The following is a 21,620-nucleotide window of genomic DNA, read 5'->3' as shown; positions in this document are numbered from 1 at the left end:
ATAGTCTTGAATATGAAATGTGACGTGAAGGTTGTTCCATCTTTGAAACTTGACAAAATAATCCCTAATTTTATTCTATTTTTTTGCCGGGTCAATTTCTAAAACAGAGTACACAGGGAATATGTTTTTGTGTACTCACCCGCTGCCACAGCCGACCACATGACAAAGAACATCCCTACTGCAATCCTCTTCAGAGAGGAGGGCAACAGGCCACGCCGCTTCAAAATAGGGTCCACCACTTTGTCCTTAAGAGGAATCAGCATGAGGATGAGCACAGCATCAAACATGGTGAGCCAGGCTGCCGGGAAGCGAAATATCTGGAGGATTTAGAGGAAATAGATTAAATAAAACTGTACAAAATGCAATAAAGCGTGAAAGCTGTGGAGAATTTCTCCACAATCTAACACAGCTGACTGAGTCTGTATGTGGATGCACTTTTGCCTTGCTATTACTTTGGCACCCCCAGGTGGTCATAGTTAAATGTGACTGAAAACTGGACTATACCAATGGATTTGAATGCATTTCCACAAGAGTTTCTTTATCAAAGAATCCCTTTTGATCCCCAAGCAGACTATGTGGAGTATTACACCAACCAGTCATTTAGAAGTTTGAACCATGATCAGAGGAACCTGCAAATGTTTCTGCAAAAGTTAAAATGCCTTCTGATTGTCTCTCTGGCTAAAATCATCTTCCTAAAATAAACTCACTTTTGTTAAATGTGTCTATTGTTAGCAAATTAAAATTTTCAAATTAATCAATTTCCTTTTCCATACAAATCCCTGTCTAAGTAACAAGTACTGGAGTTCCCTTACACTTATCCAGCAATTTCTCGGATGCAGATAAACTCAGTTAAGTAGTATTCTTGTGGATATGTTTGTATGTAAGCATTTGCATCTAAAAAGTGTAAACTACTCAAGCAAGGTGACTGCAAATTATGTATCGACAGATGCTGAAAAACCAGCCATATATGCAATTGTTTTTTTCTTCAAGTTCTAAATGCTTCCTTTTCATTTGTAGCAATGTAGCAGTGCACATTCGAACTGAATGAACATGACAAATTGCTCTGTTCCTACTCATGCATATGTATTCACAAGAGGGCCCAAAGACAAGCGTGGGTTTCGTGCAAAGACGATGAGGATGCATAAAGAGAATCTGATTTTCTATTCTATTATATCTATGAAAACAGCAGAGGAACGCATATTACTACAGATTTATTTTTATATCACTAAACCTTGAATTTTTGTTAGTTAGTGTTGAATCTTGAATCTTGAAAAGGGTTGAATTGATTTGCTCGGTTAGGAGCAACACACGTTGTGGTTAGAGGGAAGCGGCACGCACGCTATGTGCACTCAGAAACACATTTAGTAAATATCGACACAGTACAAAGACCGCATACCCTTCCCACATTCTCCAGCATGCCTCCGTATAAAATATATGGTACATAATATCCATCCATCTACTGCATGTTTAATACCACTTAGATAGCTAGACAGGTTGATAAAACAGAAGACAAAAAAAACACACACACACAAACACGCACACACACACACTGAAGAAATGAAACGATTGCATTTAGCTTTGAATGTAACGCACCATAAATAATTACAAGACATTCATTCACTTGCAGTTCCACTTTCAGTGTTCTGTCTCCTTGAATAGATCTAATTTGTTCAGTTATGCCATTGAGCTGTGTCAGGTGAGGAAGTAAAAAAAACACTGCGGCATCAAATCTCATTTCCTCTTTGATTTTGAGAAGTGTCAAGACTTGTAGCATACAAACTCTGGGTTTCATTTTCGTTCGTGTGTGCTGTGCAGTACGTGGAGAAAGAGAACAACCTGCCATGTTGTTCATCAGCATTAAACATTAGATCTGTTTTAGGTGAAATATAAAGTTAAGGCAAAGATATTCATGAATTCCATTCTAATCGTTAAAATGACTCGATTACCTGAAAAGGTAGCCGAAACGACAGCTGTGTTATATCATGTAAATGGACTGTGTATTACTGTATGCGGTACTTCTACTTTACAGATGAGAAAATAAAGCAAGACTGCAGATGTGTCCGGCCATGTTTCATCATAATATCCTTCCAACAAATATCTCCGGCAATAATAATCTCACATAAAGATGGAAAGACAACTAAATTCATCGAGAGCCATCAAACGGAGGCTGTTCTGGAGTGTTCCAACCACAGACAGGTTGCTAATCTGCAAGGTATTAGTTTGCGAAGTAAAGTTGTGACTTAATCCCTAAATCATTACCACAACCTTTGCCAGCCCCCAGCTGTTCCCTACCTCTGTCACTGGGTCAGTGACCTACAGTTTCAATAACAATAATAATATAAATATTAATAATAATCAAATAAATAGTAATAATGATAATATATCTTATTTATTAGGCGCCTTTCAAGACTCTCAAGGTCGCCGTACCTCAAGGACATTAAATAAAAATAAAAACACAAAAACACATTTAAAAACAAACAAGAGAGAGAGAGAGAGAGAGAGAGAGAGACAGACAGACAGAGAGAGAGACAGAGAGAGAGACAGAGAGAGTGAAAAAAGAGAGTGAAAAAAGAGAGTGAAAAAAGAGAGTGAAAAAAGAGAGTGAAAAAAGAGAGTGAAAAGAGAGAGAGAGAGAGAGAGAGAGAGAGAGAGAGAGAGAGAGAGAGAGAGAGAGAGAGAGAGAGAGAGAGAGAGAGAGAGAGAGAGAGAGAGAGAGAGAGAGAGAGAGAGAGAGAGGTCAGAGGAAGTGGTCGGAGACAATGACAGACGTCAGACGAAATGGTCGGAGACAATGACAGAGGTCAGAATGAAAAGGCCTTTCTAAACAGATGAATTTTGAGTTTAGATTGCAAGCGTGGGACTGGTTGTGTGTTGCGGAGGTCAGGGGGGAGGGAGTACCAGAGCTGGGGCGCAGCATGGCTGAATGCCCTGTGACCCAAAGTGACGTGACGGGGAGGACGGACAGTGAGGATGGCAGCAGTGTGTGGGGTGTGTGAGGGACGGAGGTGGCAGATGTTTCTGAGATGGAAGTAAGTGAACCGGATGATGCTTTTATGGGAGGTGAAGGAAAGTGTACTGTCGAGGATGAGAGTAGATTGTCAACAATCTAGGTTCCTTTTGTACGAAACGTGGTGGAGTGGTATTGAGGTGCAGTATACAAAAAGAAATATCCAATCTTGCCAACAAATCTATACCAGTTGTGGCATGACTTGTTTATTTACCATGTGGGAGTCAGTCGTGCTGTTCAAGGCAGCAACAGGAATCCTAAGATGGAGGCCCTGCAGGATGTATGTCGTCTGCATCTGTAATGTCATGAACAGATTAACATTAAAAAAAACAATTCCCAGACCAACTTTAATGTGCTTTCTCTATATTTATAGACTCACTTTTGTCACTGTATAAAATACATCTTATAAATTCCCAACTGATTTACCTGGAAATACACTGTCCAGTAAGGAATAAGGGCTAAGAAAACCGGTAGGATTTTCACCAAAGATTTCAATTCCTCCACTTTCTCTTCAGGGAATTTTCCTCCATAGGTCACTTTGGCAGAATCCAACAGAGTTGGTTTGTTGCTTCTACAAAACAAAAAGAATATATACTTCTTTTTTTTTTATCTGTGACTGACATTGATCACTGTACATGTTAACAAGGTTCTGAGTGTCACAAGTTTGGGTTTCCATCCCGACACCTCCATTACAGTACAAATTCCAATGAACTTAACGATACTGGTATCGGCCGCCCTTTTGTGGCCATTTCACCACCAGGAAATAGAAATTAGAATTAAAACATTGCCATTAATTTCATGAAGTTTTAAGGAAAATTGCAATACAATATTATGATATATGGGTCTTTAAAATTATCTGTTTTTGTTGGGGGGGTCAGTAACATACTTTTCAACCTATATACAATCAAATTAAGTAGATAAGAGTCTTTTAGAGATGGAATAGAAACTTCAACATCATGTAATCACAATCTCAGGAGAAATGGTTTAATAAGAGTTTCTTTAAACCTACTTGTGTTTGGTCATTTAAACTACAATGTCAATTTTCAGATTTTCAGATGTCATTATCTAGTTTTGGTTTTAAGTCAAGCAGACACACATGAGAACATCCTTGCGGAAGATGGATGACAGTAACAGAAGAAAAAAAAGCATCAGGATTAAATGAGCGATGAGAAAAGGGTTTGACCACACCGAGCTGTCAACAAACTCCAGTGGGTTAACTTAGTAGAGTCCGTTGACGCAGCACAATCATGTTGTTATTCATATAGGTGCGGAATGTTCACCTTTACAAATAGACAAGGGCGACGTATTACCTGAGCAAGTCAGGTTCTTTGGGTTTTGAGGAGCAACAGGCAAAGCTCAGTATCTTGAACATATCAGTGAAAGCACTGCCATCAGCAGGCTTGGTGATAAAAACGGTGCGGCCCAGGAGGAAAACAAGGAAGGAAATCCCAAGGCACACGGTAGGAATGATGTAGCCAAGCTCAAAGCTGAAATTTTGCTGGATGTAGGCTACACCTCCCAGTGACAAGATGGCACCAAGGTTAATGCACCAGTAGAACCAATTGAAGAATCGGCGTGTGGCCTCCGGTCCTCGGTCTTTGACCTATTGGAGAACATCAACAAAGGTGTTGCTGTTACACACACATATATAATACTGCAAATCATAAAGCCTCCTCAGAAATGCCCATAAATGAACTCCAGAAAAAGCATTTTCAGTAAGTTAACAAAAACACCAAAACTTGAAGTCCTTATTGTACTCAAAAGATATTCAAAAGGTTTAACAACCTGATCACATCTGCTGTGCAAAAAAGCTGGTATTATTTTGAGCGGTGAAATGTGAAAAGATCAGACGGGTCAAAATTCTTTCTCCAGCATTCGATTAGTCAATGTCTATATGGGATAAAATTGCAAATATCAATGCCATCTAATTCTCTGAAAAAAGGTGAATATAGATTCTGTGAGACAGACCCTATCCAAAATATTGCCATTTTCCTTTTAATATTTTCAGACTTGTGTTATTGTATTTACTACATGGATGCCCTCCTATTTTGCTGACAATCAGTCACGTTTTTGTTCAATAAGTGGCGTAATGTTTCTCCAAGAAAGAACATGAAATCTGACGGTATAAGTGCTATCTAAATTATGGAAATATCCATCCATCCATCCATTTTCTGTACCGCTTAGTCCCCACGGGGGTCACGGGTGTGCTGGAGCCTATCCCAGTGTATTATGGAAATACTTCTATCAAAATAATTCAGTAAACCAGTCCAAAATGTATGATCTAGTGACACATTAATTGGTCCAAAATGTCCAAAATAGCAACATACAGTCATTTTAGGTTCTTGCCTGTGGATTAATCTTCTTTCAGGGAATCAAATACCGGACAAAGAATTTTGATCTGTTTCTTTAAGGAAGCCTCTGGTGATAGCACAATAACAGAAATAGATTACACAACATTTGGTTCAATATGTATTCTTGAGACAGCAGTGACCCACATAGAGTTATTCCTTTGGAGGAAACAAATAGATAATATCTGTATGTGATGAAAAGGAAAAACAGAACAGTGGTTCAGAGTTTAAATTAATTTCTGAGGTTCCTCACTGTTTTTGTGTGGATTTTAGAAAAGTAAAATAATGTTATAGAATCGTGCAGAAAAGTACAATGTTTATAAAGCACTTAAAAATGTTTGGCTCACCTCCACTTACTGGAACATGTGTGCCTCTGATTCTTCCATTGGCAATCAGTTACATTCAAATGTCTGACTTATCTACTCTGTACACTGTTATGTTTTTGATTGATGTGAAATCCAAGACCTATTTATTTCTGTTTTTCTCTTTTGGTTCCGTGCAACATAAGGGTCTTATCTGAAGCAGTGTGGTTGTTCATGATCAAAAGCATTGACACAAAGTCAGAAACGTATAATGAGCACGGGCCGCTCTCTGAGGTAACGATATCAGCCCTCCTGTGAAAATGTTTTCTCATGGCTGGTGTGATTAGGTTTAGAAAACTGATCACTGCTTGTTTTTTAACATTTATATGCATATTAGCAGTCAAGTTTTTTCTCCCTACCGAAATGGGAGCATTGTTTCACTTCTTATTCTCCATGTTTGGTACTTTCCTTACGCATGTTTGTGGTCGTGACTCTGTGTGTGATTTTGTATGTGTGCAAAATACAATAAACTGCCTTTGACGATGAATAATATGCGAGTCTAATAGAACCCTCATGGTAAAGATAAAGTAAATCACACGTCTGACAAAACTATGTCTGACTGCATTCCCAATTATGCAAGCTGACGTTAAAAGACTGATCACAACAATTGGATTGGCATTTGTATTCTTAATTAAACACGGTTAAAATCACAACGTGATGCTGTTCGTGCAATACCTGGTCTGCTCCAAATGGAGTGATGTTTGACTTGACAGTCCCTACACCCAACGCAATGAAAAAAAGTCCACTGTAAACTATAGGGCCACAATAAGGTGCACGGATGGGGCAGGTCACATTGCTTGGAGGGGTACTGTTTGTGCTGAGACACTCAGCGGGTTGCACTGGAAATGCAGGCTCTTCTCCACACATATTTACTCTGGTGTCTTCATTTGAAAGGAAAGGGAAAAATAGAATACCTATAAAGTACAAAATCAAACTTGAGGCAATAGTCCAAAACTTGCCAAGGTATGCATCGGCCAACCAGCCTCCAAATGGGGATATCAGGTAAGTTACCCCCATGAACATCAGGGGAGCCTGACTGGCTTGCGTGCCCTCCCAATAGAAAGGGCTACTATTCAAAAAGAGGACAAGGTTGGATGTAATGCCATAGAATGCAATCCTTTCCAGTGATTCAGCCAGCAAGATAGCAGCACATGCAAGTCTTCTTCCCTGGAAAACTGATGGGGTTGACGGTCTCCTATTAGTCCCATTATCCGAGTCCAAGAGAGGTGTGCTCTCGTTGGTATGCTTGTTGATAGCCATTGTCAAAAGGATTGACAACTTCCTTCCTTATATAGAGGCCAGTCCTGCAACGATCAGTACAAATGATTGGAATCACGATTCAATCTATTCGTATCAGTTCAATAGCATCGGCATGAAAACATCGCAGTGTTGAAACATAAGACCCGGCCGGCCATATCATGTTATTATATTGGCACATACAGTCGTCAACTTAGCTAACTTTACTTCAGCAATCTGACAGTTCGGTGCGACTTTAGATCCACATTACCGTGAAGATTACTGACACGCGTCCAACGGAGGCTTTATCTCCATTTATGTTGTTTATCCTTGAAACGTTAACTTCATGGAGAACTGGAACACAACCAGAAGTCACATCACTACCCCGTGACACCCAAGCAGTCAACAAGCTGCTGGATTTGCGCGTGGTTCGATAAGCGAGTTATAACACAAGTGTTACTCTGTCCACTGTTGCTGTCAGTACATCCACGTTGTTTGGAGATCTGCTAAAACGCATTTGACGTCACAAGTTAAAAAGAGGAAGTGGGACGTCGAAGTTTGCACGCTTATACGTTTTTCATGTCACCACCTTTACTGTTGAGATAACCTTATAAGAAACGTCGAGGATATGCTGGTTTAAACATTTTTCCTCAAAGTCATTATATCGTGTCGTTTTGAAAGGTGAACAGTCGCAGCAATCAGCTGTGTCTGTGTTTCCGGGGAACTGTTATGAGAACGGACATGTAAACAGTCCAAGTAAATTCCCAAGGAATGAGCCTCCAGGAAACGTGTTCGACCAGATTTGCTAGTCTGCAATATCTTTCTCTTCATGTTTACTAGCGCATTTGCGTACATACCTTTCCAATATTAAAAAAAAAAAATGAAATTACTTTTTCTCGCTTGTCTCGATCCCAAATCAGGAAATCATACCACTGCTGAGCGAATCAGGTAATTTACCTCGAGTAGTTGTTGCACGTCTCAGGTAATGCAATGATGACCGCAATAAAGAAGAGCTCAGGGATTAATTGTTGACCTAGGCGGTATCCATGCCTACTGACAGCACGGATGGATGTTGCCAGTCTGCTGTTAAGATTCTCGACTTGGTTTCTGTTTCAGCTAAAACAATCTGAATAGTGTGCAGAAGTGCTCCGAAAAAAACGAGGGGAACTGTCATTTATTTTAAGCATGCAAAGATCAACTTTAAGTGTACCGTTTATTTCCATGTATAATGCGCCCCCATGTATAATACGCACCCTAAAAATGGCATGTTGATGCTGGAAAAAAGCCTGTACCCATGTATAATACGCACCCAGATTTTGACTCCTACTTAAGTCTGTAAACGTAAAATTATTTCAGAAAAAAGATCACCTTTGGGAACAACCGGATGTTATTCTGCGGTCAGTATCACTGCGCATGCGCTAGCAAACTCGATAGCCAAGAAATGTTTCGGATTTGTGTAGGGTACATTGTGACAGCAAACGAGCAGGTGATCGAGCAAGCGTCTGATACGAGAGCATTGTGTTCGTATGGAGCGTGTTTGAAGTGAACAGCATGGAAGAAAGCGCATCTGTCATGGCGGCCTCCGTATCATATCCGGATTAAAAATAAAAAATAAATATATATATTTTTTTGTACCCATGTATAATGCGCACCCCAGATTTTAGGACAATAAATTAGTTAAATTTTGCGCATTATACATGGAAAAACCGGTAGTTGAAATCAGCCGTACGTTTTCCTATCGTGACCTTCAGTGGACCCCAAACTTCTTCTGACATCTTCGAATCACTAACGTAAATATATGTTTACTGCTGGGCCTGTATGTGATAGAACAACACAGAGTCACATATCTGTGAAGTGGACAGCAAAATCAAACGGTTATTTTTTTTACTATTAAAAATCAGAAACGTGGCCATGCTGAAGTATTAAATCTCTCCGAGTCACGTGCACACTGCACAGTACTGTACAACCACTTTTGACTGCAATTACACTTGCAAGTCAAATTTAAGGTACAGTTAAACATCACCACAATTTAATTTTTGCTATTTTTACAAAATATTTAACGCTATACCTATTGGATTGACATGGTCTCCAAACAGCAGTTTTCAGGTGTTTCTAAACCATAATCACAGCAAATAATCTGTGCATACAACATAATGTAAAACAGTTTTGAGATTTAAAAAGTTATTTAAGATAATGGTCTGGTCACACATACAGGTGCATTCCAAAAGAAGAATGTCAATGGAAAGTCCTTTTATTTCAATCATTTGTTTCAAATTTGATTTTTGATTTAATTAATTGTGGTAGAAGGCCACTAAAATAAAAAATCCAGCGTTTCACAAAATGAATTAATATATCATGACAAAGTGCATTCTATGGAGATCCTAAATTGTCTAAGTGGCTTTCCTAATTTTTTTTTTTTAATTTCTTGGATAGTGGCATGATGTCTTTAAAAAAAAAAAAGATCTCGTAGCCTACTTCACTTCGTCTATGGAGGTTATTTATTTATTTATTTATTTATTTATGTATTTATTTATTTATCTATCTATTTTTTTTATTTATCTATCAAGCTGAGATGTGGCCAATTCAACTTCACTTCTCAAAAATGGTGGTCAATTGCCATTAATTCAGGAGTTAACGATTACTTGGGCCCAGCTAGGTTCGGAACTTTTTTCTTTAAAAAATAATTTCTGTATTTAATTTGTATTTACTTTGGTTGTTTTCGAGATGTATTAATATTGCTTTAATGAGCCAAAACGTTTCAATGTTTCAATACTTATGCGAACAAACCCTGAAATCACAAATATTTTTCCATTGAACTGTACATATTTTAATTACCCTCATTTTTAGGTCCCACATTGAATCGGCGGGTCACACGTGTGAGCTCAGACATGCAGAAGAATTTGAGTCTTCCTCAGACGTGGCAAATCTTGTATCACAAAATCCTCAGTTTGAGGGTGCACTGGCCATTCATCTATTCAAAGCAGGCAGACTTCTGCTAGGTAAATTGTATGTTTTGCTTTCAATCCATCGTGTCATCCAGTACAAGTAAACTGTTATCTTTCCCAAATCTGCCTGAACAAATCTATGTGTGACCTTCAAAACAGACATCCAAGTACCCTTTGGCATTATCTTTGGTGGAACAGACATCAATGAAGATGTGAAAGTTGAGACGAGACGTGTGGTTATGGCAAAGGTTCTACGTAAAGCACGGTGACATTGCTGACTATTTGTGTTATAGTGAATCTTTGAAACTCTTCATCTTTAGGGTTAGGGTTTGACATCACACAATATTCTCAGTTGACAAAAAGGAAGCTAAAAAATTGGTGATAGGCACTGCAATAGGTTGCAATACAAGTGCCCCGTAAGTAATGGATCAGAGAAGCATTCGATGTCGAGAGGTCATTTTTATTCAGACGTTTAATTCAGTCAGCTCTTATTTTGTTAAGATGTAAACAGACAGAGGGTCTGTCATGTAAATCTAGTAAGTGGCCTGTGGAAAGTTTGGACACGAGGAAAACAGCTGAATCTGGGCAATTCCCTTCTTGTGCAAAAAACGTTGTTATAATATGCAGAAATCTGTTAACCTACTGATCTCTTAACGAAACTCACATCTGTAGATGCATCCCCATTATTGTTGCCTTTTTCCTCATTTTTTTCTTCTGACCTACCTTATTTGTACTTCAAATCCGATTTTCTTGGTCAGCTTTGCAATCATAGTATTTTCCATTGCTTGTTTTCTTTTCATTTGTTGAAATTGTTGCTGCCTATAGAGGCTAATTTAAGACCAAGTATTGTACTGAAATGTTTTCTGCAAGATTGAGGGTGATAATAAAATGTGTTTTTGAACAGGTTTGCTGTTGCATTTACAAAAGAACTGAAAAAAGAGGCTGAGCTATATTTGGTAGGGTTTTTACCTTTTTGTATTCCGTTACACCATCGACAGTATTTAAAGTGCAGTAATTGCTTCAATGTTTGGTCTGTTGCCTACGAGTCTGTTTCCCAACCTTATTTCACTCTTAAGGGGTGATTTATTCATGCGCTAAATTATTCACAACTATGTTTACCCTCTGTCCGTATACATTAACTTTCTTGCTCACACAAAGTTACAACTAACATAAATATGTGATTAAAATTAATGCCAGGGATGGTATTTTATTTTGGGATCAAATGTAGAACTTAAGACGAATCATTTAGTCCATTACAAGCCACTATATAGTGAAAGAAAAATGCTCTTTATTTATTTATTTGCATTTATGGCACATCAACAAACAGCAGGAGCAACTACTTCAATAAAAATAGCAGAGGGGCTTTTATTGCAAAGAGAATAGGCTGCATACCCCATGCCAATCTGGCATTAAAACAGTATTACATCGTTTTATTTTCCCGATTACATTCTACCAATAAATTGCAGATTGGAGCTTGTGGCATGCTATATTTGTCGTTTAGTGCCAGCAGTAGGTTGACGCATACACCTTTTGTACTTGATTAAAAAAAAAAACACATGTGCAGATCCACGGCGATAGCATCCTGGCATTTGATTTTCCATCTACTCTTTATAATGTAGAGATTGTGATTATCCTACCTATGTTTATCCTTTTAAACGACAAATTAAGTCTGAAAAGCTTGACAGTACACGATAATTGCCTTGTCTGTCATTTATGAAGCAGTTACTGTACTTAAAGATAATCAACGTGTTGTGAAGCAAAATGCAAAATCGTGCTCAACTGTTTAGCTGTCTTACTTTAACATAAATTAATCTGCTTCCTGTGCCCCCAACTCCACCCTATAGCACTCCCAGAGCAGCAAAATCTCAGTCCAGCCACAAGGTAAGCTAAAATGTAAAATGTAATATATACAATATAATAACAATATGCATTATTTTTAAAGGTATTGAAACCCAAGCAACAGAGGATTTCAGCTGGTCTGAATTCTTACGGAGATCAGGTATCACTCTCATGTTTTTTTTTTAAGTCTTTGTACAAAATATATTTTTATAAACTGTTCCCTTCAAGTCATTCAAAATAAACTATTTCTGTGAAGTGAACTATTTAGGCACTAACATACAAACAGGAGTGAGGTGCAAGGAGATAGAACGTTCATTATTTCTGTTTGGGCGCGTTACTGTAAGGCGAACGTCTGCAACAATTTGCAGGCTTACAGAAAAATACATTCACTCTGATCGCAAACAGTCTAAGCCTTCACCCCTCAGTGTGATTGTGTGGTTAGTTGACCATACATATAGTTGGTGTAAATTGTTGTTACTCTAGATTGTCTGGCTCTTCTCCAAAGTCAGCAGGGATAAGATCAAGCTCAGAAGTGTCTCAGAACAGGAGAAGCCGTAGAAATAGTTGAATGACTGATGGAAGTGTCCACTCGGAATCATGATTATTTTTTTTTACACTAATCTGTATCATGTAGTATACACTGCATCATAATAGTTCATTTGTTATAAGATATAAATGACTTCCAAAACAACGCAACACTTCTGTTGGTGACAATGTAAACGTTATGAATTTGTGCTTAATGCAACTGCGCTTTTGCAACATGAGGTCCATCTTGCTACCTCAGTGTTGTGTACAGAGAACATTTGATTAATAGCTCTCCAGCTTTGGGCCATTTGTCACCACCACTTCACAAATTCTGCAAGTCATGCTAATTGCTCTAAGTCTCGTCTCCTTGAAATCCGACTCACAAGTACTACTAAGGATATATATTGTGACTGATGTGTCATCCTCTAAAATCTACTGCTATGTTACTTTCAATATGGCATTGTGTTCATGAAGCACATCACTGGTAACATTGTTTCTTCATCATTGACTCCTAGGAGTAAAGTTCCCCATGTGGGAGAAATAAAGGAATATTTTACCTTAAGGATGGGTGGATGGATAAAATGTTCATGACATTATCTTTTGAACTTCGACTACTTGAAGGCGCCAAAGCGTATAAACATCTAATGTTTAGTTTAACACAAATGTAGAAATGCAACCTGACAGAAATCCATTAGTGTCATCCATTGAAACTATCTGTATTAAGTTTCAATTCTCATTCTCCATCTGTGGCTCACACACACGTGCAGCCAGGCTCACTCCATCATGTGTTCCTGGATTGGTGTAGCTGTTCATTCATCCGTTGGTACGGACATAAATGAATCATTGTTAAATTGACTGAACAAAAGGGGTCTTATTTGAGCCTTCTCTTTTGCAGTCTTGCCTGAATGTGTTATGTGTGACATGTTTTCCTGAAGGCACAGATTTAAGGAGTTTGGACAGTTGCAAGTACTCAGTCCAGGTCCAGGTTAACATACTAAGTGTGTGTTAGTTTGGACATAAAACACTTGTTGATGTGGTTGCTTGCAAGTGGTTCCAATAAGTGTATATTGACTACGTGTATTAGTGTCTGACAACCACTGTTTAGAACAAAATAAGTCAAGCAAGACTCTCATTATAAGGTCTGGTCTCTTTTTAATAAATCCGTCTGCCCTTTTAATATGCGGGTGCCTGTTTTGTTTGTATGAGAAAATATGCAAGCAGTTCTCTCATGATAGTTTAAAATACGCATCAGTTAACAACCAAGACACCCACTTGAGCATGTCTGCAAATTATAGAGTATTTTACCTGCTGACAACTGCTGCTTTTTATTATTGCCGAAATGTCTCTCTTGCTATGACATAAAGTGTCATTGTTCAAGTCCTTGCAAACCATATTGCATGGTCGGAGAGCAGGGGAGGGATTAATTTTAGCCGTTCAAGTCAAGACCACTTTCATGCACACACATACCCAATCTAATCTGTTCAAAGCATCAGGGAATTGTTCATTCCCCCAGCCCCCGTCAAAGGCAAACAAACAAAAAACATTTTTCATAGAGCTCAGTGAACCAAAAAGGTGGGGGGGGGAGGTGGTGCGACTGACATATCTAATGAAATCAACCTTGAAAAGATGAATTCAGACAGGTCACCATTACATTTCCAACGCTTAACCAATACCAACCCTAGGTGATGGAGATGATCATCTTCCAAAAAAAAAAAGAGACCAGACAATATAGTCACATATTGGATGTCTATTTAACAAAATTACGTAGGAATGGTGATGCACTGGTTAGCACGTCCGCCTCACAGTTAGGAGGGTGCAGGTTCGATTCCACCTCCGACCCTCCCTGTGTGGAGTTTGCATGTTCTCCCCATCCCCGCGTGGGTTTCTCCAGGCACTCTGGTTTCCTCCCACATTCCAAAAACATGCTTGGTAGGTCGATTGATCACTCCAGATTTCCTCTAGGGGTGAGTGCGAGTGCGGATGGTTGTTCGTCTCTGTGTGCCCTGCGATTGGCTGGCAACCGGTTCAGGGTGTCCCCTGCCTACTGCCCGATGACCGCTGGGATAGGCTCCAGCATGGCCACGACCCCGTGGGGACAAAGCGGTACAGAAAATGGATGGACGTTGTACAGTTTGTGTATTTATCATGTATTTGGATTTGCTTTTATTTTTCTGTTTTGCTCTGTCGGCAACCAGTTGGGTTTTGCAAAAAAAAATATCCGTTCATGAAAAATACATTTTCATGCACCTTGTTCTGATATTAGAATTTAGATGTTAACCAGATTCTATGAGCTTTTGCGTCACACAAATCAATGCAATGACTTCCAAGAGAATGTAGCGCTACACTGAGAATAGGCTCCAGGGATCAGGGTCAATGCCCAGACTCCACGCTGTCACGTTTAGATCCTCTTTAATAGCGTTAAAGAACTGCCTCAGCCTCCTGATCTGGACTTAAAGTGACAGCATGCAGGGGATAGGGGATTTCTCCTGACTGTCATGGTACTTTTAACATATGCATGTTTGTGGTATCATAGTGTGGGTATTTACAATGTACCCTTGTCATCATCAGCGCAAATATCACTTTCCAATGTTGATAGGTAGCGATTTATCTGTCAGGCTACCTGATTTGAATTTGCAAATTAATGCTCGCGTGGGTTTTCTCCAGGCACTCCGGTTTCCTCACACATGCCTAAAACATGCTTGGTAGGTCGATTGAGCACTAGGTTGGGTGGGAGGGCGTACGGACGGACTGATGGATGTTGAAATGAACCAAAACACATCAACTAAGTCATGGAACGTCATGCAACTGCAGTACATCCACCCTATACTTATTTCTAAGTTGAATAGTAATCTAATAAGTGAAAGACGGTTAAACAAACAGTTCAGTTGGTAAAGTGTTCTATAGTGTGCAGAATTTCTGAACTGTTTTTGCATGACAGCTTCCTCCTACAGACAACTGTGAAACCAACTCTTACATTTGGTGCGCATCTGTGTACGTGCATGTGTGCGTGCGTGCGTGTGCGCACGTGTGTACGTGCATGTGTGTGTTCGTGCATGCATGTGTTATACCGTAATAATCATACGGTGGGGGAGTTATAAGGATTTATGCCTTTTGAAGGTCAGCTGCTGATTTGTAGTCAGTGGCATTGTTCTGCTGGGTTCTAATCTCTGGATTGCATCCAACCTCGGATGCATTGAGCAAAGAGCTGACTCAATAGTTTCCTCAAACAATTTGACATCATTACATCTTTTCCAGCAATTTCGATGCTGCTCTTGACACTCTCACGTGGTGGCTGTGTAGTTATGACTTACAGAGATTAGGCCACAGCCTTTCGATGTTTCCCAATTTCTTTGTTGAGCATTACAGCTCTGATCAGAGAATTGCGCAAACACATTAGTCACTGCTGTCTTATTTTCTTCATGACCTTGGGTGATGCATCACTTTCATTACCTGCCAGTGCTTTGGATGTTCATTATGCAGTGTTTTGTTATTTTAGCACCGTCGTTTTGTGTCTGGCCTTCTTCCAGGTGTAAGTGGTGGGCATGTGGAACGGCTTCATGTCTTCCTCTTGATCTGTGGTCTCAGAAGAGTCAAGGACCCTCTCTATTTAGTGCAGAGTTTTTCAGGTACATCATACATTGAAAATTGCTCGCCCTTGTTTAAATGGAAGACTTCTGGCACCACATTCTTTGAACGTAACGGAACTGGTTTCATTGCTGACATTTGTAATCTTGTTTTCAGAATCACCTAAAGATTTCCTGACTGCTTCAAACCCTACTTGTACAATGCCCCTATGCATTCAAGACAGTGCTAAATCTATGCTTAAGTAACATTAAATTGTAAATGTACGTATGTCAAACAGCGGAGCACCTCTCCTGACAGCTCATGATGGATCCTCTGAGACTGTTTTATGAACAATTTTTTGAAGCTGTACCTACGAAATAATCACAGACGCTTTCAAAATCTGATCTCCCAATGTTATTTGAATTAACATCACTGACAGCTAATGGGGTAGAAATATCTCCACATTTTATTTCAGTCTTTTCAGATTTCTCTGACAGGGCAACAGAAAAAGTAAGGTGTTGTTCCCCACTCCAAATTGCCTTTTTTTTTTTTATCTTTCAGAGTGGCATAGTGAGAATCCTCAGAATGTGCTTCTTATCATTGGTCCAAGGGTAAGTACACAGGCTTAAGTATTTTGTGTGATTTTCACCCCAACGTTTGTCAAGTGTTTGAATCATAACTCTACATATTGTTGCTATCAGCTATCAAACACAGTGCCAGCAGCTACTAATTGGACATAATGTAGTAGGGATACCACTTTAACTATTTACCTGCAATTGTATTTTATGCCACACATAAATCTTCTTCAATCGGGCTGGGACTCATTCAGTTATAGTGCCTGTTTAATTCCCTTTTGTGTCAAATTGCCATCTGCTTAATGAATATTTCAGATGAGCGCTTACCTAACTAGTCATGTATACAGTTAGGGCTCTTCTTTTTCAAAGCACGGATGGTTGAGCCTGGATCTGACATGTGATCTGAGATAAATCACCTTTTGCCCTGTCTCACAAATTATTTCTGTCCTTGGTATTGTATTATTCCTTTATGTCAAATGCATCCACCATGACTTGATGTATGTAGTTTTCCAAAACTAATACAACACAGAAGGCAGAAGCCAGTTGGCCTGCCGTATTTCTCCCCAATTCCGTTTTCTATTGCTCATTGATTTCTCACTGTGTCTTCATCTTCTCCCGAAGTACTTTGATATGACACCGGTCTTCAGGGGTTCTGTGACTGTTCTCCGTTTTAAAAAGTAGTGTCAAGTAAAAGTTCTGTTTTGCGTCTTGAAAACACTATTAGACATGGCTTAGGGCTTATCCACTGTCTCCTGCTGCAACATTCTCCTCTGTGTCCTCCTTTGATAAAATGATTCAGCTGAAGCAGAGATATATGATTCAACTCGCCACGGCTGAATCACAGCGGAAGGTTGTTTGTTCAGTCTTGGGAGAAATCGAAAGGTATATACGCATTTTATTAAAAGAAACATTTGTTTTATGATTCCCACATTCGTCCACAATTGCTCCGGGCTCTCGCACTCAAAATAAGTACAGTTAACATGCATAATCAAGAAATCTAAAAAAATAAATAAAAAAGACTCGTGACTGTCAAAATGATACATGCTTTGCTCAAGCTGCCGTGGTGCACCATAAATCCACGGAATGGAAATTCAGGTCACTTTGTCACTAATGACGCATGTCACTCCTATGTCACTGCATCACAGTTGTATAGAAACAAAACAACGTTTTGAGCATGATTCTTTCTTTAAATACAGTATATTTGAATATTCTTCTGCTTTTATGAACTATAATGCAACCCTAGCTACTAAATTGTAGATTATTGTAGCATACTAAAATGTTAGTTGTATTGTAATTGGATTCAACATGGCGTGTGCTGTAATGGAAAAAGCTTGCTTGGCAACATCTTTGACCTAAATTGATATGTGACTTTTTCTGAGGTTAAGCTAATGCACACAAATCCCACATTACAATTAATCAGATTGGCCATCCACCCGACCCTGACCCCAATCTCTGAGAAGACTGGATTTTCAGAAAATGATTTGCTCTCTGTAGAAGTCATTGTGTCATTGTTTATTTTCTCCTCCTTGCATTCGTAATGATAATGAAGCTGATGTTTCTCCCAAGATCGATCCTGTGCTTACTGATGAAGTCGAAGCTGTTGTGAAGAGGTAAGTGGCCATTTAATTTTCACAGTCAGTTGCACACTATATAAAAGATCTTGGGAATTGGGAAACTGCTCAAGAAGCTGCTTTCTTCTTCCCGAAACTCTAACTGCATATGCAGCAAAACAACCGAATAGGAAGCTAAGTGAATGAATCTCGGGTCCTTTTTCACATCCTCCCACTTCATGATCTGGCCTGATCTTTGCGTTTGGCCACGGCATGTCTCTACGATATAATTTGTGCTCTTTGGTTAGGACTTCACCTGAAGTCAGTGTTTACCTCACAAGTAGTGCAAGTGGTTCTTGCCTTAAGCTTACCGCCCCATCATTCACGCCTTTGTGAGCCCTGAGTTACGCCAGAACTGAGCTTTGTCACTGCTTCTGCAGAACAGCAGGGGTCTTCTTAGCCCGGGAGAGGAGCCAGCCTGAGCTCCACGCCGCCATGAAAAGGTGCTTTGCTGTGGTCAACAGTTCCATCTCAGAGGGCATGTCAGCAGCTATCTTGGAGGTAAACACCTGATGGCCTCAAGGGTAAACGAAAACATTGTGAAACACTTCACAATGCATAAACAAAAAGAAACTAACACGATGATGATCAAGCAAAACTGCCAAATCCACTTTATCTCTTCTAAACACACTTAAGTCAATCCATTGTAGGCTTAAGGTCGGATTACTATGTTTGCGTGTTTGTCTCAACAACCCGCTGAAGGCATGAGCTGACACAGATTCTTAATTCTGAATGAGATTGGAAGTGATTTTCCCCAAAGTACCCGCATCTCATGTACTTTTATTTAGGTATGCTGTTTAAATGTCACATGATTCTGAATATCCAGCATGACACTTCATAGCCTACATGGGAACATTTATTGCAGGGCAACAAAAAGGCTCTGGTGCACACAATTAAAAATATATATTAGGTTGGAAGAAGCAGGGCAGGATTAGGACAATTGCACAGTTACTTCACACTATTTAATTGTATAACCCAGACAATGTGTCACTTTTGTGTGACACCCTTGCATTTAATGCCAGATATGCATTTAATGCCAGATATGCACCGTGCGGATTTGCATTTTGAGCAACCTCTTAAACTTTCCTCATGTACTTTCTCGGCAGGCAGACTAAAAGCTTAGTGAACTGCCTTGAGGTCACTGCAAAATGCTGCCTCTCACTCAAACAAGCGTATGTGTGACAGCCCAGAAATACATTTGATTTCACTGTGTATGACATTTTTGATAACTTTGCTGGCTCTGGCTTTTTGAGGGGGTGTCATAAATGCACGTGGCCACTTGGCTCGTCACATATTCCGTTTCCACTAGAACAGAGGACACCTATGCACATGGTGTGGGGTTCCCGCGGGCACCAGGTAGCCCTGAAGGACCACAATAAGTAATGCACAAGCCTGTTCAAGAAAAAATAAAATAAAAAATAGCTCACCGGTGATGAAACATTGGACAAATATTTTTAGAACTAAAGTAATATTACATATTAAGTGATATACAAATGATATTTGTCAGTCCTAATTATTTTGAGAAATAACATGATCAGTATCGTCACATGAATACATTTTTTTTTTTCTATTAAGGTATATGCTGTTCGCTGTATAACTATTGCAAGCTGGAGCAAATATCCAAAGCCCAAGATTTACCCATCATTCCCATCGTTCAAATACCCATGAGTGAATGAGAGCTTCTGGCTGTAACTGTGTGCCTGAGTCATATATTGCATTTTGACTGCTTGATAATAGGTGGTTGATTTTATGGATGAATATACAAATAATGTTTGTGCAATATTCAGGAGTAAATTTGCTCTTTTGACCCATGTCCGAAATGCCTGTGCTTAACACAAAGCCACAAGTTACAACATATTGTGCTTGGGAGGAAGTGAGCAATGAACTGCGCTGTCTACAATAAGGAGAGAATCTAATTGCTTTGTCCTCTGGCAGGCAATGGATCTGGGGTTACCTGTAGTGGCCAGGGACATTCCAGGAAATAAAGCCGTGGTGCAACATGAGGTCACTGGTCTGCTCTATTCTTCCCCTCAGGTATACAGCAGAAGCCCTCTCACATGCTCTGATACTATATTTCGCTTGAATACAGACTAGCTTGATAGACTGCTTTGAATTTATCTTGCAAGACTTTGGCCAAAATGCGACTGCAGTCATTTCAATGAAGTGTTTACCGCTAACAGGCAAAACTGAACAAAAAGCTACAGTGGCCATCCCACTCAAGTATTTACCGCAAACAGGCCAAATTGAAAAACTGTAAATGAGAGTGTACTTTACCTTGCAAAGATGTGTATCTAACACAGTCTGAGCAATTTTAACTGAGTTCATACTTCAATTTGTGTAATTCCGATAGATATTGCAGGTTTGAAAAGTAGAGTACAAGTCAAATGAATTTGAAAAAGAAATACAGCAGGGCTTGAGATACTTTCCGCCAACAATGGTAGATTAGTCCTCTCCATGGATGATGGCTGGGGGTCGGGCATCGCCTCACGTGAGCAGACATGGGCTGAGTATTTCTCAGTCTGTTGAGCCATTAGGTCCACCAAATGCATTGTGGATACACCATATGTTAAGTAATGGTGCCTTCACTAAGCATTGATCACGTTTTAATTAGTTTTAATTTTTTTTCCCCTACCCTCCTACCCAGTAGGTCTCTGTGACAGATGGTGGGTAATGATCTTCAGAGTTGCGAGTTTTTTTCATTCTATTCTTCATAATAAAGTTGGAAATGACAGCCATTATAGAATAAAGCAGGGAAAGTCTATTGGCCTTGATTTGGGCCTGAAGCTACAAATAGCTCCATCCTTTTGAAGTATTTACTTATCAATGCAAATGCTTGATCTGCTTTCTCCTCCCATGTCTTGTAAATGTGGCTTTGTGCTTTAAAAGCCTCTTCAGGGCAACTTCAGCGGCAGGTCTCAAGTGGCTTTTGGCAGTAAATAAGATTTATTTTGCCTTTTATCACTGCCAGGAATTTGTACATCAGTCTCAGAGGCTGTTGTCAGATCATGAGCTGAGAGAGAGAGTGACAAGGAATGGAAAAGCTTACGTGGTGAAACATCACAGCCTAAAACAAGAGAGAGAAACCTACCTGAGGTTGGTGGACACGCTGCACTAAGGCCACATCGCCTAAGTCTTCAGTTTACATCGGTCATGTCTACACAAACGCGAATACTTTTGTGGGTTTTGGTCTGTCTCGTTTATATACCTGTTTACATATAAATATTCTTAAACGTTGATGTAGCTGGATTTGGGGATTTTTTTTATATAAGACTGATAAACTGAAAAGAAAAATATTTAGTTTGTGGGTATATTCTTAATCAATATTGCTGTATTTTACAAGTAAATGTTTTAAACTATACATTTTGTATTGGTGCTTGGATCCAAAGGGATAACTATGAGGCAATACAACTGCAAAATATTTGCTCAAGTATACATCTGAACTTGCACTATTTGTTTGGATTAAATTCATAAAATGTTGGTGGACTGCATTCTGTCTCTTTATTTGAATTGTAGCACCAGGTCATTTTGATTTTTACTTTGTTTCCACTTTTTGTATGATGAAGGGTGACAAGGATTGGAAGGACTGATTTGACAAGAGTATACATATTT

The 21,620-nt window shown here is 39.3% G+C and overlaps 2 protein-coding genes across 4 annotated transcripts in view; one reads left to right on the top strand and one right to left on the bottom strand.

The window, feature by feature from the left end:
• The window catches only part of slc15a4 (solute carrier family 15 member 4), a 17,240-nt gene extending 9,170 nt beyond the window's left edge, over positions 1 to 8,070 (bottom strand). The window contains exons 1-6 of one of the 2 annotated variants that reach the window (XM_061278110.1): positions 7,911 to 8,070; positions 6,393 to 7,021; positions 4,318 to 4,610; positions 3,434 to 3,578; positions 3,222 to 3,302; positions 140 to 317 (exon numbers count right to left, since the gene is read on the bottom strand). In XM_061278110.1, the coding sequence (XP_061134094.1) occupies positions 140 to 317; positions 3,222 to 3,302; positions 3,434 to 3,578; positions 4,318 to 4,610; positions 6,393 to 6,977 (1,282 nt within the window). In that variant the 5' untranslated portion in view covers positions 6,978 to 7,021; positions 7,911 to 8,070. Of the gene's footprint in view, positions 1 to 139; positions 318 to 3,221; positions 3,303 to 3,433; positions 3,579 to 4,317; positions 4,611 to 6,392; positions 7,022 to 7,224; positions 7,394 to 7,910 lie in introns of those variants that run through there. The other variant, XM_061278109.1, reaches the window with a different exon arrangement.
• glt1d1 (glycosyltransferase 1 domain containing 1) lies at positions 7,495 to 21,488 on the top strand. 2 transcript variants are annotated; one of them, XM_061278111.1, is made up of 12 exons: positions 7,495 to 7,901; positions 9,801 to 9,952; positions 10,058 to 10,163; positions 10,803 to 10,854; positions 11,743 to 11,779; positions 11,841 to 11,897; positions 15,790 to 15,888; positions 16,388 to 16,437; positions 17,968 to 18,011; positions 18,392 to 18,512; positions 19,947 to 20,045; positions 20,980 to 21,488. In XM_061278111.1, exons 1-12 carry the CDS (start codon positions 7,834 to 7,836, stop codon positions 21,124 to 21,126), a joined length of 1,032 nt encoding a protein of 343 aa, XP_061134095.1. In that variant the 5' UTR covers positions 7,495 to 7,833; the 3' UTR covers positions 21,127 to 21,488. The 2 variants fall into 2 exon arrangements, with proteins under 2 accessions (XP_061134095.1, XP_061134097.1); XM_061278113.1 differs by lacking the exon at positions 19,947 to 20,045.
• Positions 21,489 to 21,620: the final 132 nt, after the last annotated feature.

This window comes from Syngnathus typhle, linkage group LG5, assembly GCF_033458585.1.
Source record: "Syngnathus typhle isolate RoL2023-S1 ecotype Sweden linkage group LG5, RoL_Styp_1.0, whole genome shotgun sequence".
NCBI classification, from domain to species: domain Eukaryota; kingdom Metazoa; phylum Chordata; class Actinopteri; order Syngnathiformes; family Syngnathidae; genus Syngnathus; species Syngnathus typhle.
This window is presented reverse-complemented; position numbering and strand designations above follow the sequence as displayed.